Source organism: Dysidea avara, chromosome 3 (genome assembly GCF_963678975.1).
Source record: "Dysidea avara chromosome 3, odDysAvar1.4, whole genome shotgun sequence".
Taxonomy (NCBI): domain Eukaryota; kingdom Metazoa; phylum Porifera; class Demospongiae; order Dictyoceratida; family Dysideidae; genus Dysidea; species Dysidea avara.
In genome coordinates this window covers 31,612,283-31,628,467 of record NC_089274.1, presented here as the reverse complement: position 1 = coordinate 31,628,467, position 16,185 = coordinate 31,612,283, and the positions used below count along the sequence as shown (strand labels likewise).

At 37.2% G+C, this 16,185-nt stretch overlaps 1 protein-coding gene across 1 annotated transcript in view; it reads left to right on the top strand.

The window, feature by feature from the left end:
• Positions 1 to 16,185, top strand: part of LOC136250696 (uncharacterized) — a 178,047-nt gene that overhangs the window by 41,307 nt on the left and 120,555 nt on the right. The window contains exons 11-14 of the mRNA XM_066042925.1: positions 1,806 to 1,872; positions 4,438 to 4,489; positions 12,648 to 12,717; positions 13,745 to 13,836. Coding sequence (XP_065898997.1) covers positions 1,806 to 1,872; positions 4,438 to 4,489; positions 12,648 to 12,717; positions 13,745 to 13,836 — 281 coding nt within the window. The remainder of the gene's footprint in view (positions 1 to 1,805; positions 1,873 to 4,437; positions 4,490 to 12,647; positions 12,718 to 13,744; positions 13,837 to 16,185) is intronic.

Genomic DNA, 16,185 nt, shown 5'->3' with positions numbered 1-16,185 from the left:
TGTTTGGAATTTTCAACTAGAGTAGGGACCATAGCACATCGATAAAAAGTACTGAAACAAGCTGGAGTAGTGCACAATATTAAATCACAATAAAACAATAAGAAATGTTGTGAAATGTACAGTAGGGATACAACATTTCTTATTGTTTTACTGTGATTTAATATCGTGCACTACTCCAGCTTGTTTCAGTTATTTTTTATCAATGTGCTGTGGTCCCTACCCTAGTTGACAATTCCAAAATTTTTTGTGTACTTGTTTATCAACTTTTTTTGTAAATAATTATTTTGACTGGTGATCCCACGCATATCGCATCTGAAATGGCGCCGCGCACCCCAGCTATATCAATTATTGTCTGAAAAGCCATTACACTTCGTTGTCGGCTATGTTCAACTTGATATACAGCAGTACAATCAAGAACTATACAAAACCACCTCTACAAACAAAACAGCCACTATGAAAAATACTATGATGATTCCATTACGAAGGGAAGCCATCATGTACTACTGCCAAATCGACACTTTTCGCTGTCAGCAAAGATGAATAGGGTACAAAGGAGGACACTGGTAAGTCCCTGAAGAATTCATTGTACATACTGCAGTTTGCCAAAGGGCACCTCTAGGGCCGAAGTGACGTCCAACAGTGAAAAAATCAAGCCCGTAGCCTTAGCCATTATCGAGTTACGCTTCTCTGAAGGCATCAGTCAGTCAGTTACTCAGTTAGTAGAAATTTTTTATTAATTCCGTAGCAAATTTTTGAAAGTGTTTCAGGTTGATCTAAAAGCTTGTTTGGGCTTAGTTTTACCTAACCAATACTGTTCATCGTCGCAGGAGAAATTGAGGCTGGTTTTTGGATGATGTTATTTCATGGGCCACGCCTACTCCTTTGTGGTCCCTACTATAAAAAGCTGAAACTTTGGCTGTCCTCTCTTTTGTTACTGTAGATTACAGAGATGTAATAAAATGGATTTCAAGGAATGTGCAAAAATGGCCGGTTTTGCTCAGCGGGTCACAATTTTAGTGAAATAAGAGATGAATGATGCTATTACAGCATAACTCAGTAGTGGGAAAATCCCTACTTTGGCATTGCACAAAATGATTATTATAACCTGCCAATGTAGGGATTTCTCAAAGAGCTACCTGTTTGCTATAATATATACCATGGTTCATCTCTTGATTTACTACTTTTTTATCGCTTGGATCCCTAAATTAATAATATACTCCACAGATTATACAGTAAGTTTATTACTGTTTTTGTTAGTTAAACAATATTGCTTTAAAGAGTATGCAGTGTACATACATGCACCAATCTAAACATACAGTTTTCCACGATTATTGGGCTAATGTCACTACTTAAATAATTTAGTAGCTAGAAGCAAACACTACATATTCGAAACACTATAATTGATGGCCCCTAAAGGGTATAATCTGTTCCTTCCTTTTCACTCTTTTCTGTCTTTACACACACATTTCATACTCAATATACAATCAATCGTATACTCTAATAAAGTAGTCAACTGCTCTAATAGAATATTCACAGTTTATGTCGGTGTAAGTACTGTATTTACTTGTGTAACAACTGCAATATTACTTGTACTAGCATAAAACCATTGGGAGTAAGCACATGTTCACCACATTGATTTTACTGATTTTTGCTGTGGTTTAGATGTATTTTAGCAAATAGGAGATTTTATTCCTTTTTCATAATTCAGTTGACTGTGCAGGCATGTATACATTGCTGCAATCCTATAACTACCACTTTTCTTACATTGTTAAAGTGAATACTGTATGTGAAAAATTTCAATGCAGAGCATTTGATCATGTTTTGATGGCATCACTGCGTTTGTTTACCCTGCTGACTACTGAAAATTATCCAGTAAGTTTATGTTGCTCTACATACATACAAATGCGTATGTATTCATTATGTGTATCTAGATCAACAGCAAACAACCGTAAGCTTAATATGTACAATTAAGTAATGGATACAATGCATGTATGTTATTACATTATATATTTGATTCTTGATGAAACATTCAATTAATTCGGTGTTATTGTAGGCATCAAATGTAAATTTCCATTCACACAGCATTTCACTGCCATTTCATGGCATTCTGGCATCGTTTGAGTGGCACCATTTGAGTGGGATTCTATCACCACTTCACTGCTGTTTTAATGCCATTCCACCATCATTTCGACATTGCAATTTTACCATTCTGGTATAAACTGTGTTTTACTGAAATTGTACAATGTATACCTCATTCTGTTCTCTCTGTATCTGATTGTAACGTGTTTAAGTCTCAATTGTAGCTATGCTGGCTTTTGTCAATCTTTTTTTTTACTGAAAAACAGATATTTTTGAAATTTAATTTTAATTTTGAATTAGTTAGTTGCTGAACATGGTACTGTATGACATGGTGGTGATCCCTGCTGTTCTTCTGCTACTTTTGCTGCTGTAACAAGTCTGCTACTGAGTCACTAATTTAACTGCTAACTACCTCCTTTGACTTGTGAAGTCATCTTTCTTGAGTAGACCTGTGAAATGGAAAATTAACAGAAAACTGCTACTCACGTGTAGAGTATAGATAGCTACAGTATTCATCACGGGTATGGTGTTGCACTACCATTTTGATGGAATTCTGGTACTCTTCTGTTTCCATTGTGCTGCTGTTTGACATCAATTCACTGCCTTTGCAGCGAACTGAAATCCTGTTAAAATGGAAACTTTTTGATGCCTACAAAACCATTTCAAGAGAAATCTGTCTTGTTTTTACAAGCAAAAGTATGTGAGGTAATATCTTAATAGTATGGGTGTCAAGGTCAATGGTTACAATTTTCTTGTTTTCTGTGACTGCTGTACAGCCACTAATGGAAGAAATTTGAATTTGCACAAAGAACATGGTTTATAAGAACATACTCATGCAGTTTCATGAATACCAACCAATGCTTAGCCAAATACTAAAGTGATGCATTGTATTAGAGAAGTTGTGTGTTCTATTATAGTAAACAAACACTTTTTTCAAAATTCTACAAACATTGAAATGTACTCCTTCAATGCTAACTTTTCAGCTATGTAACTTTTCAGCTATGTAATTAAGCTAACCCATATATACATGATACTGCAACTATTTGAGGTCAGCAATCCCCAATCAAGTCCCTCCCTATTCCACCAATATGAAAATATGCCAAATTTGCACATGTGTTTGTTTGTGTTATATAGACTTGAAATTAGCATTATCACTGAATGATTAATACCACAAGTGTTGTTATAGCAATGCCTTTGGACAATTTAGCTGGTGTTGTAAGGTGATTAGAGTTGGGAACTTAGATGAGTGGTACATCCTTACTCACATAAAAAGCTGTGAAAATGGGTGCGGCCTTCCAAAAATAGGCTAGTATGAAATAGATGTGATATTATATCATTGCAGCCATTTCTTGGCTGCCACCTTTGATATCACATCTTTTCATACTAGTCGATTTCTGGAAGGCCACACCAATTTTCACAGCTTGGCTGTTGGATTAGATATCATTTCTTATTGTATTTGTATAGCTATGTGGATTTGTCTATCTTTTTCTACAGGTAAACAAAGGAACTAGATTTTAAGAAATATCTGTACTATATTTTGAAATTATTTTGTTTCTAAATGTCGCATGTATAAAAGGATCTTGAAATGCGCTTGGTAATACATATATGGTTAGTTTTCACATTATAACTTACTGATAATTAAACTGGTTTTAATTACATTACTAAAGTTTTGTACCATGATAGTTACCTGACACTTGCAAGAAAATTCAACTAGTTTACATAACCAGTTTAGCCGGTAGGCATGACAACAAATTGCAGTGAAGCCGACTGCTATATTAGAGTATCTCGATCACATGACTCTTATGTGTATGTTGGTATGTAGCCTATAAAATGCACATTTTGTATGCACTTCTCTAATAAAGTGCACATATTTTCTGAGCATTTTTAATGCAATGTACTTAGTAATGTTCTAGAACAATCACGGATAGATCCTATATTCTGGTGCAGTTAATTACATTTATAAGGTAGAAATTGAGCAAGTGGCGGAATGGTAAAGGGTTTGGGTGCATACTGTAGGTATAAAGCAAAAACCAAACAGGTGAAACAAGTCTCTAATAGTACAGTCACCAAGAAATTAAAGTGAACAATGTACGAATAATGTTAAAATTGTTCAGGGTTCGAACCAGGAACCTGTACTTTCAAAAACAATAACAGGAGATCCATGCTGCAATGGTCAGCCCATCTGCTTATGGATTCTTAAGTTGTTTCTGTCAGTAATTTGCACTTGTCTGTCATGCACCCAAATGCATTGGTTTTCCTTGGCCGCACAGCACACTATCGTGTGTCCTGTTACTTTTTTGTATCTTAATTGTGTTTATGTATGCATATGCAATCTATAACATGTTTGTATTGTTTCAGGACTTTATTTTTCCAGCATATTGTAAAAGTCAGCATACTTTCTATTATTTTGGTATGTGTAATGACGAAATATGTACATAAGAAAGTGTTTTGTGAAGTATTGTATAAAGAAAACTGGGTCAAAGAAGAGCAGGCAGCTTGTCTTTTTATTCTTTCAATAATCTGGTCATTATTGTTTACGCCTGTATCATATACTTCTTCCAGGGTTGGTATAAACAGTGAGCCCAAGGACCTGCAACCTGAGGATTCATGGGGATCATTGGCTTTATATAATTCACAATATTTGCTCTAAATACACACATCTTCTAGTCATAGTGTCTAGTCTCACATGGCCAGATCACTTTTACATTGTCCTGATACCTTACATGTTGACCACATACTCCGAAAAAGGACCTTGCATGTAAATAGACTCCTCATTCTTCACATCTCCACCCGGGTAATTAATTCTAACAAATCTTTACCTTCGTGCACCACATGATACACTAAGTCTGTTTGTTGAACTACTTGTGTAGCCTGTTACAATTGCGGTTACTGAAGCTTTCCTAAGCATGATGAGCACACTAGTCTATTATAGCACCTAGCTACTAGGAATCTGTACAATCAATTAGACTGAACTAACTATTCCATGTCAGCTGTGGCCTATACAAATCAGACAGTTGCCAGTGCAGCTGATACAGACATTGTGCAATTGAGACATCATGTGAGGCACCATAAAGGAGAAAAGTGGTCTAGCTCCATGCAAGACTAATGTGATTTGCAGAGATATCTTGTACATATATAGACATTGTGAAAAGTTGGATCCAGGTCTTCGTTCACCAAGTCCACTATTTTTACCAACATCTTCCATAACAGATAGTTAATTCTAGTGATGTACTGATATAAATGTTGCAGATATCAGTAAAGGTTGAATTTTTAGTAGATGTTTTAGTTAAGTGCAATAATTACCTACTGTTACCCATGATTAATTTTGCAGCACTGTAGGTAAAGCCTGAACCTTTAGTCCAGGTGATTTGACATACTTTTTAAAGCCAAGGGTTCAAATCCTAAGCATGCATCTTTTTATTGTTACCTTTTTCAGTTGCCTGTATCCAAAAAGGTTTTGGTATCCACCTAATAATTTTTTTGTAGTGTCCATACTTAAATGCAATCCATTTCTACGAAATATCGGTATCATTGCCAGAATTGGTAATTACGTAGTCAATATATTATCCACACATTGGTCGATCAAGGAATGGTTGCAATGATGTTAACGAAATTATATTATAATGCACTAGTATTTTTTTTTAAATTGTTAATTTAAAAATGAAGTAGGGATCTATGCTACAGAAAGTGGTGAAACAAGAGATGAATGATGGTATTACAGCATAGCTTGGTGGGAAGTCCCTACTTTGGCATTGAACAAAATAATTGTTATAGCTAATGGGCCAAAGTAGGGACTTTCCCACCAAGCTATGCTGTAATACCATCATTCATCCCTTGTTTTACTACTTTTTGTTGCATAGATCCCTACTTCATTTTTAAATTAACAGTTGTTTTTTTAAAATACTGGTTTGTTTATTTTTTTTGTTGTAGCACAGCTAGCTACAGTGTAACTTGTGATCGTTCTATTAGAATATCATACATGACTGTTGTAGAAAGGTGACTGTTGTATTAGAGTATCGATAGTCAGCCAGCCAATTGGTGTGCAGCTAGCTAGACCAATAAGGGGTGAGGTCATATTGTTTACTGTTAAGTAAACAGCTAGATTGTTAAGAGGTGTGGTCTTCATACTCTATCACTATTAGTCCACCTAGATCTTTATTTGATGGGTGTGGTCGCAAACCTATCACGAATGGGATCCCAATTGCGAAGTTGCAGATATCTAGCTAGTATACCTCTTATAGTAGTGCCAGGGCTGAAGCTCTTCTGAAATCCAGCTCTGAAATAATTCTGTAACATCTAAATACGCAGCTGAAAGAAAGCGTTGATATGGAAAATTAATGCCTCAATATGGTTTCGTTGAATGAAGAAGACAAGCAGCCTAATTGAAGATAAAAGAAAAGACAAGGCGCAGTGGGCCTACACTCATCGGAACCCCAAAAGGCACATCCCACTGGTGAGTTTGTTATTGTGATGTAAAATGGTGGCCGTACACTGCTTCGTTTGGCCTCTAGCCTTGCAACTGTGGTCAGTCAATCAGGCAGTTAGTCTAAAATTTGAGTTTTGGCGATTTTTTAAAAATTCCTTATCCGGCCACTTGTAAGTGTTTTGTTACAATTAGTGCTGTATTATACATTATATGGACTAGTACTATTCTGTAAAAGTGATTTTCGTCTCGTAAGATTTCCGTAGGATGATTTTCAAAGACGGAATTTTGGGCAGTGTGCAAAATTTTGGGAGATCCCTACTTAAACGGTACTACCATACCGTTTAATAGCTACAGCCATTATTAAAATTTATATTCATTAACATCATTGCAGCCATTTCTTGCTTTGATTTCACAACTTTTTTCACCCAACTTTATAAAGGCCACACCATTTTTCACAGCTTGGATATTTTTGTGTGGATTGGAGTTTGTTTTTACTCACATTTCTTCTTATCTATACAGACACAATGATGATTACTGAAAACAGACTTATAAATGTATTGTATTGCATGTTTATTTAATATTATTGTAGTACTTGAATAGAGCACACACTTCGAATAGAATACACATAGAATGTTCCAAAATTTCCATTGGTATACATATGAAATTTTACCATTGGTATACATATGAAATTTTACCAATAAGCATTTAAACTAGAATATATTCATTTGTAAAATAGAAATGAAGCGAGGTAAACAATCAAGATAGCAGTGGTTCAGTGGTTAAGGATGTGGGCATTAGGTATGGAGGTCCCTGGTTTGAACACTGGTAGATTTTTCAGTACACCTTTTTTACCCCACAGTGACTGCTCTATTAGAGTATCTTGATCTAGTGATGTTACATTTGATTAGTTTTTATTTTATGACTCTATAGCTGTAACTTCATTGTTTCTCAAACCATCAAAGGCACTGCTACAATGATCAGCCTATGTACACATCAATTTCTCATGCTTGGTTTATCTTGTTGCAGTGAGCAAAGTTAGATTTTTAATGCGATTACTCTATGGATAATTATCAGATTCATAGCAAACTTAGAACATTAATTCACCTTTATACACTCTTCATTTGCACTGAATTTTGCGGCAATTGAGTTACATGTTTGTATAACAATTTTTGTAAAAGAATTCATTAAGTCAGTCACTGAGTGAAGTCAATAAGTCTAAGTCCTTGAATTAAGTTAGGTAATCCTAAGGCTGCAGCACATGTTGCTGTCAGACCTTCAGTGCTGGTCACTGTTAATTGTTAATAATAAAAATTCAAATTTCCAGTAGGTCCCTACAGTTTAAGAAGAAAAAAACGAAAATAAATTGAAATTTTGAACGTCCATATCTCTCAATTCAAATCTTCTGTGTGGTCTACCCTACCTGGTGGACAGCTCTAATGCAAAAATGGTCTGCTTTAAAGAAACAGCCATGATGCTATGCATGCATGAAAATTCCATTTTCTTTCTTCCTGTCAATATACCCACAGTGTGGCGTGCTGTTTTTCTTATCCGCATGACACAATACTGTGTGTCTTGATTGGTTATCACAATATTGGTATATTTTCATATTAATGCATGTCTATTTAATTCATTCTAAAGTATAAAATTTGACTTCTCTGCATATGCCTCAGAACTTTTCTACCAACATCAAATATCGGTTCCATATTATATAGCTACAAATGCAACACAGTTCTATATGTAAGAGTTAAAGTACTGCCGTGAGTGCTATACATCAAATATAGCACGAAAAGAATGGGCGAGAGACAGATATTCGCCTATACTATCTTGAGACCACTCTTTGAGTGCTATATTTGATGAGCCTTTTAACTGTTATAGAGAACCATCAACTTTAGATATTCACAAGGTACACGAAACAAATAGAAACTCACAGAGTAGTAGAATAGCCTGAATAGGGTGTTGTACCTGCATCGTTCTTGTTCTGGACTTAGATGAGTCTAGTGCATCTTCCTAATTGCTAAAAAATTTTGATTGTGGTATTTAATAAACATATTTCTATGATATTCCTCAGACTCATCTATTTATGTGAACAAAATGTAGTAAGAATGTTCACTGTAGCTAACCATCATCAAAATCGTCCAAGTACGTATGTCTACAAATTGAATCCAGTGGTGCTTGTCCTACTGGTTGGGTTGATTGGTCAACCAGCATTGCGTGTGAACTATTGGCTTATTGATTGGTTGTACTAGCCAGAATGGGTAATTGTTCACTCAAAGCAGGCACATAGGCCTTGGCACACGTGTGTCAAGTCCAGTCCAATAACTACCTGATACAGAGCTGTGGTCTATCAAAGTATTCTATAACTTCCCAGTATAGAACTATTGCGTTCTGTATGACATACATTTTTTGCTTTGATCCTCCCACGCAAGGTTATAATCATACATATATGTATGTATGTCTCTTGTAATTTTACATATTTCCGCATAACAATGTTGTATATACAAGTAGAAGGAAAAATTAAGAATTTTAAGCTGCATTAGGGAACAAAAAACAGGGAAACAACGGAACAGCTAAAAAGTTGTGAAACAAGGGAGGTTGCCTATACCTGCAAATATACTAGTGGACATCTAATCCCTACTCAGTCAAGGAATTAGATGTCCACTAGTATATCTGCAGGTATAGGCAACCTCCCTTGTTTCACAACTTTTTAGCTGTTCCCTTGTTTCCCTGCTTTTTTGTTCTTTGATCTCTAACCCAGCTTAAAATTCCTAATTTTCCTTCTACTTGTTTGTTTACTTTTTTAATAACACAATTATGACTACTGAATCCATGTGTACCACCTTAAAAGAAACAATGGCGCCAGGCATTCCATAAAATAATTATACATCTGAACGTGCACCCCAATAATCAATTATACACTAAAAAGTGAGGTGGCCATTATGCTTCGTTTGTAACTATGTTCCGCTCATTACACAGCGTTACAAATGAAGAACAGTAGAAGAAAATGTCTCTGCAATGAATCCAGTCGCTACGGAAAATGCGGGCGAAAAGCATGACACAGCCTGAGGGAAGCCATACCATGCTATTGCAAATCAACACTTTGCGTTGTCTGTGAAAAGAACTGGAACACAAACAAAAGAGGACAAAGGTAAGTCCATGATACATGCATTGTACGTACTGTGTTGGCGAAAAGGCATGTCTGGGGACAAAGCGATGTCGAACAATGAAAAAATCAAGCCCGAAGCCGTATCCATTGACGAGTTATTCTTGGCTGAAGGCATCAGTTAGATAGTTAGTTAGTTAAAATAAAAATAATTTTGTTGAATAGAAATTTTTTAAAATTCTGTGGAAACTTATTGGAAGGGTTTGGGGTCACTCTGAAGGCATTTTTGGGCTTGGCTATGCCTAACCAATATTGCCAAGCTGTTATGAAGGAAATTTGAGGCCGGTTTTAGGGTGATAATTTTGGGCAAAACTGCGTGATCCCTAATATACAGTACTACTGTACTGTATGATATAACTCACTAACTATGCATAGACAATTACCAATGGTACACTCCTATCATCATCATATAATATATATGGTGCACATGTGTGAAAAGTCATTGACTTTTATGATATGGAAGGAAACTATAACAAAACACAATAGATCACGTGAAGTTATCTTATCACAATAATTACCTAACAAGTAGAGCTGACCAAAAGCATTCTTCAGAGTGTTATTGCCTGCCTTCCTGCCCACCCGCCTGCCTGCCTACTTACCTGCCTGCCTGCGTGTCTGCCTGCCTGTCTACGTGCGTGCCTGCGTGCGTGTCTGCCTGCCTGCCTGCCTTACTGCCCTCCTGCCTGCCTGCCCTCCTGCCTGCCTGCCTGCCTGCCTGCCTGTCTGTCTGCCTGCCTTCCTGCCTGCCTGCCTACCTGCCTGCCTGCCTGCCTGCCTGCCTGCCTGCCTGCCTGCCTGCCTGCCTGCCTGCCTGCCTGCCTGCCTGCCTGCCTGCCTGCCTGCCTGCCTGCCTGCCTGCCTGCCTGCCTGCCTGCCTGCCTGCCTGCCTGCCTGCCTGCCTGCCTGCCTGCCTGCCTGCCTGCCTGCCTGCCTGCCTGCCTGCCTGCCTGCCTGCCTGCGTGTCTGCCTACCTACCTACCTACCTACCTACCTACCTACCTACCTACCTGCCTGCTTGCCTGCCTGCCTGCCTGTCTACCTACCTGCGTGTCTGCTACCTCCCTGCCTGCCACAGTTAAAAAACTAGAGGATAAGCAATGCATCCTACGATCTCTGTTTTGTGCCTCGTTGACCAACATAACATATTCATGGTAATTTAGGAGTCCAGACCAAACCTCTGCCTTGTAGTGTCCTTTATGAACATTCGATCATATTTATTTTCATTTTATTCATACAAGGAAAAACATGTTTAAGTATTGATTTTTCATGCCTACACATTGCAAGTACAGAAACCAAATAATTATTTGAAGTGTTTATGCTGCTGTGAAAGAGATTTATGATATTTGCAAATAATATATATAACAATTGGTTAGTTGCAAATATAACAGTTGGTTAAATGTTTAACTAGAGAAAATAGTTGTCTAATAATTAATGAAAAAACAAGAAGTCAAGGTGTTTAAGTACCGGCTGAATGCAGAGGAGATCCTGGATCCCAGGTTGTGTGACTCCACACAAGCACTTGCCTAGACTGCAAGCTGTTTGTGGATCAAGTCACTGCCTGGCCTGGGATTTTTTCTGTATTCAGCATAGTTTTCAGTTAAAGGTTTCTGACTCCCTGCTTCACAGGCTTACTGTTAGCCTCCTTGCAGGTCCCTAGAGGGATAGTTGTCTAATAAACAAATAAAACACAGTATCATTACCATGCCCTTAATGATTCAGTTAGGTACACTAGCTTCACCAAAGGCTTAAAGAGCAGAGCAATACACCTAAATAAGGAGTCGCCCTATTACAACAACCAAGAGGCTGAAGCTTAAATCTACTGCATTATCATGTTCAAGCAACTGTGCTACAACAATCAATCGTGCTAAATTTAACTTTTATGATATTTAGTGGTTGCAGCAGCCATCATGTTGTGTTGCTATGCATGCAATCTTGTACTACTTTATTGGAAGACCTATTTGCTTCAAGTTCAACTGTTAATCCAGTTATGTATTGTGCCATATCCACAATGCCTATCTGCTGCTTGTGTAAAAGTTATTATTCCCTACTCCAATGATTTCCTCAGTTGCCTTTTCCCCAAAATGTTTGTGTGTAGATCTTTGTATGAGTGTTTATTTGTTTTGTGTTGTTATGTACACTTTATGGCATTTGGACAATGTTATGTACTAGATATTTGCATGAGTGTTTGTTTGTGCATACACTTTATGGATTTATGGAAATGTTATTGTGGTTAGAATTAGGGCAATAGTAGGCAATAGAGCTAGGTGTAGTGGTAGGGTGGTGTGTATAGCTAAGAAAATATTATATAGTAATGTGTATTTTGTATGTATGCACATATACAAAATCCATGGTAAGTGGTGATTGCACCCAGGGAGTGTGCACTGTTCGGATCTGCCAAGTACCCACTGCCCAGGATGTTGCGACACCAATCAGCATGCTAATTGTAGAAACACATTAGCTATAGTTTTTAATTGTAGTAATGCACTAGCTATACTTTCTTAGGTATGCAAAAGAGTGGATGAGACACAAATATAGCATAAAGCAAAACAGAGTGCTGTGTTTTGTGGTAGTTTTGCTTTTAGTGTCTCATCACACACTCTGTGTTCTGTATTTCCCAGGTCAGCTCACGTCTTGTTCTATAACTACTTGATATAGACCTGCTGTCATGTAAACTGTTCTATGTGGCAATTTCATTATGTATATACAATCAAATCCTTCCAAAGAAGGCCTACCAATATAAGGTATACTTTAATTGCAATGTAAGTTGTACATCCACTGAAATTACAATGTTGGGAATAACTGATAGTTAGGATGAATAGAATATCTGGCTGTTCTGGATTAAATGATGTATAATCTGTGCCCTTTGTAGTTAGTTGGATACAGATAAAAGTCTTTATACTCACATTACTTTCATTGTTATGCATATAATATTCAGTTGTCAGATTTACTGATCAAAGTAACATGCCTCTTATCTTTCTCTAGGATCCTTTTTGTTTCTTGGTGTATTTATTTTAACTGCCCTTTTGCTGGCAGTCATTGCAAATATTTATTGGTATGTAAGTGTGTTTGAAATGTATGTATAATGTATTATACTTTGTGCTAATCAAATTTTGAAAAGCAAAATGTTGTTATGTAAGTTAAAAATTAGTGTTACAGATAGTGTAAGGAATGAACACACATGGATTAATGGATATATGTGACCCAGTCTGGGAAAACCAGTGTTATCACCCATGTCAGCAGATTCAATTTTTCACCCAGAACACAAAGCTACATGACTAAACTATCTAATTTTGCAATCAAAATCAGCTAGACTTGAGTGGTCTGGTTTTGCTGGCTGCTTTTCCCAAGCCTAGTGGCGATGCGGTGTGGGGCCTTAATGGAGCTCTGGTCAGCCTGGGGATGGCTTTATGTAGCTATACAGCTCCGTGATGTTAAATAAATACCTCTGCTGTGAATTTCCTTTCATTTTAGCTAGTTTTGAGACCTGAATAGCCAATAACTTGGCCTAATTTCATCCCTACGCCTTCCCTTTCAGATTTTTGAACAGCCGCTTGTCCTCCTTCCGGGCCCCCGCCTCCCTCCCCTTTTGGAGCTTGCCTGATACAGTCAACCACGGTTCTAAAATGGCGGAAAACTTAGTTGTTGGCTACTTGCACAGTAGATGCTCTGGAACGTAAGGAATTGGTATAAAACGTGTGAAAATTTGGTACACACAGCTTTGACCATTGGCGAGCTGCAACACACTAAATACTTAAAACCGGCATTTCTCAATACTTTTAAATAGGCGATAAGACCGGTTTTCCCAGACTTGGTTGCATATAATGCTCTTTGTAAATGCGTATGATGTGTGAACAATGAATTAGTGAGATATGAGCATGCTACAAGCATATTCAAAATATTGTTATAAGAGAAATAAACATTTGCAAATATCTAAAAAAAAGATTAAGGAAATATTTGATAAAATGTTATGCTATTTGAGAATGTTATTGATAGAATGTTTTGCATGCTATTTTATTCTTAAAACGCACCGTTCTTGTGATTGTTAATGTATTAATTACCTGATGCTGCACATTATACAGGGAAAGAAATAAAAAGCATGTCAAAAAGGAACGGAGCGGACAAAGAGCTGAGTTAATTAAAGCTTGGAAGTTACTAGATGTTCTTGGAGAAGGTTGGTATTGTACTGTATACTTTGATGTATAGCACTATACTTTTATTTCAGTCAGCTGTCATTGTCTATTTACATGCTGTTTTGATTCCATTCCACTGCTATTTCAATGCCTGCCGTTTTGATGCCATCCCACAGCTGTTTTAATTAGGACTAAGCGATATTATTATTTTAGCAATAAATTGTGATATTTTGAAATTATCAATATTGCAATATTTTGATAACTATTGTGATAGTATTATTATGTCTGTACAAAAGCCATTAATTTTGTTACGCAAGTTAGGTCAATACTTGTCTAGAAATCCTTGTAACAGTTTAAGCCCACCCATAAACTACATGCACCTGCAGAGAGGTGTGAACATCATTAAATAACCTCAAAGCATACACGTATGTTACAATAACTGTTACTGTAGCACCTATAAAAAGACTTCCTGTAGGAATACTGAACAATAAAATATATCTAATCAAAAACAGCCAAGCTGTAAAAAAAGGTGCGGCCCCCAAAAAGGCCATGGTGAAAAAAGATGTGAAATCCAAGGTGGCGGCCAAGAAATGGCTGTGATGGTAGGTTAATGGTTACATTTTAATAACGACAATTCAGGAGAATTTTGTGCCGCTTGATCTTGGCACCAAATTCACCTGAATTGTTGTTATTAAAATGTAACCATTAACCTACCATCACAGCCATTTCTTGGCCGCCACCTTGGATTTCACATCTTTTTTCACCATGGCCTTTTTGGGGGCCGCACCTTTTTTTACAGCTTGGCTGTTTTTGATTAGATATCACTTCTTTTTGTATTTGTATACTGCAAAGCCGGCCTATGGCTGGCTTTGGGGCTTCTTTAACCCATGTGTTTTTTTCTTTACTACAGGAAGGAGAAAAGAACTTAAAGAAGAATTTTAGTACTTCAATTATTTTTGATTATATTAGTAATTATACAAATTATATACATATATTTATTACATGCCCATTATGCCCCACAGGATATTTTTTTGCAGCTGATCTCTCTACTGGGTGACTTGAAATGTAGCTGAACTATATACAGGATGGTTTCTTTGTAGCTGAACTCTCTACAAGGTAACCTCTTCTAGCTAGTCTCTCTACAGGGTATTTTGTTTCTAGCTGAACTCTCTACAGGTGATTTGTTTGCAGCTAAACTCTCTACATGGTGGTGTCTTTGTAGCCGAACTCTCTACATGATGGTTTCTTTATAGCTGAACTCTCTATAAGGTGACTTTGTCTAGCTGAACTCTCTACAGGGTGATTTTTTTGTAGCTAAACTCTCTGCAGGGTGATTTGTTTGCAGCTGAACTGTCTACACGATGGTTTCTTTGTAGCTGAACTCTCTACAAGGTGACTTCGTCCAGCTGATCTCTCTACGGGGTGATTTGTTTCTAGCTGAACTCTCTACAGGTAATTTGTTTGCAGCTAAACTCTCTACACGGTGGTTTCTTTGTAGCTGAACTCCCTACATGATGGTTTCTTTGTAGCTGAACTCTCTACAAGGTAACTTCTTCTCTACAGAGTGATTTGTTGTAGTTGAATCCTCTACAAGGTGGTTTGTATGAGGCTGAACTCTCTACATGGCGGTTTCTTTGTAGCTGAACTTTCTACAGAGTGATTTGTTTGCAGCTGAACTCTCTACATGATGGTTTCTTTGTAACTGAACACTCTACAAGATGACTTCTTCTAGCTGATCTTTCTACAGGGTGAATTGTTGCAGCTGAACTACCTACAAGGTAACTTCTTCTAGCTGATCTCTATACAGGGTGATTTGTTTGTAGTTGAATTCTGTAGAGGTGGTTTCTTTGTAGCTGAACTCTGTACATGATGGTTTCTTTGTAGCTGAACTCTTTACAAGGTGACTTCTTATAGCTGAACTCTGTACGGGGTAATTTCTTTGTAGCTGAACTCTCTATATGATGGTTTCTTTGTAACTGAACTCTCTACAAGGTAACTTCTTCTAGCTGATCTTTCTACTGGGTGATTTGTTTGCAGCTGAACTCTCTACATGGTGGTTTCTTTGTTGCTGAACTCTCTACAAGGTGAATTCTTCTACCTGATCTCTCTACAGGGTAATTTGTTTGTAACTGAACTCTGTACAAGTGTGTTTTTGTGGGTGATCTCACTGCAGGTTGATTTGTTTGTAGCTGAACTCACTAAAGGGTGATTTTGCTTGTAGTTGCATTGTATCTAGTTTCTAGCTGATCTCTCTACACGGTGATTTGTTTGTAGCTGATCTCTCTACAAGTTGATTTGTGTGTAGCTGATCTCTCTGCAGGTTGATTAATTTGCAGCCGGTCTCTCTACAAGGTAATTTGTTTGTAGCTGAACTGTCTATAAAGTGATTT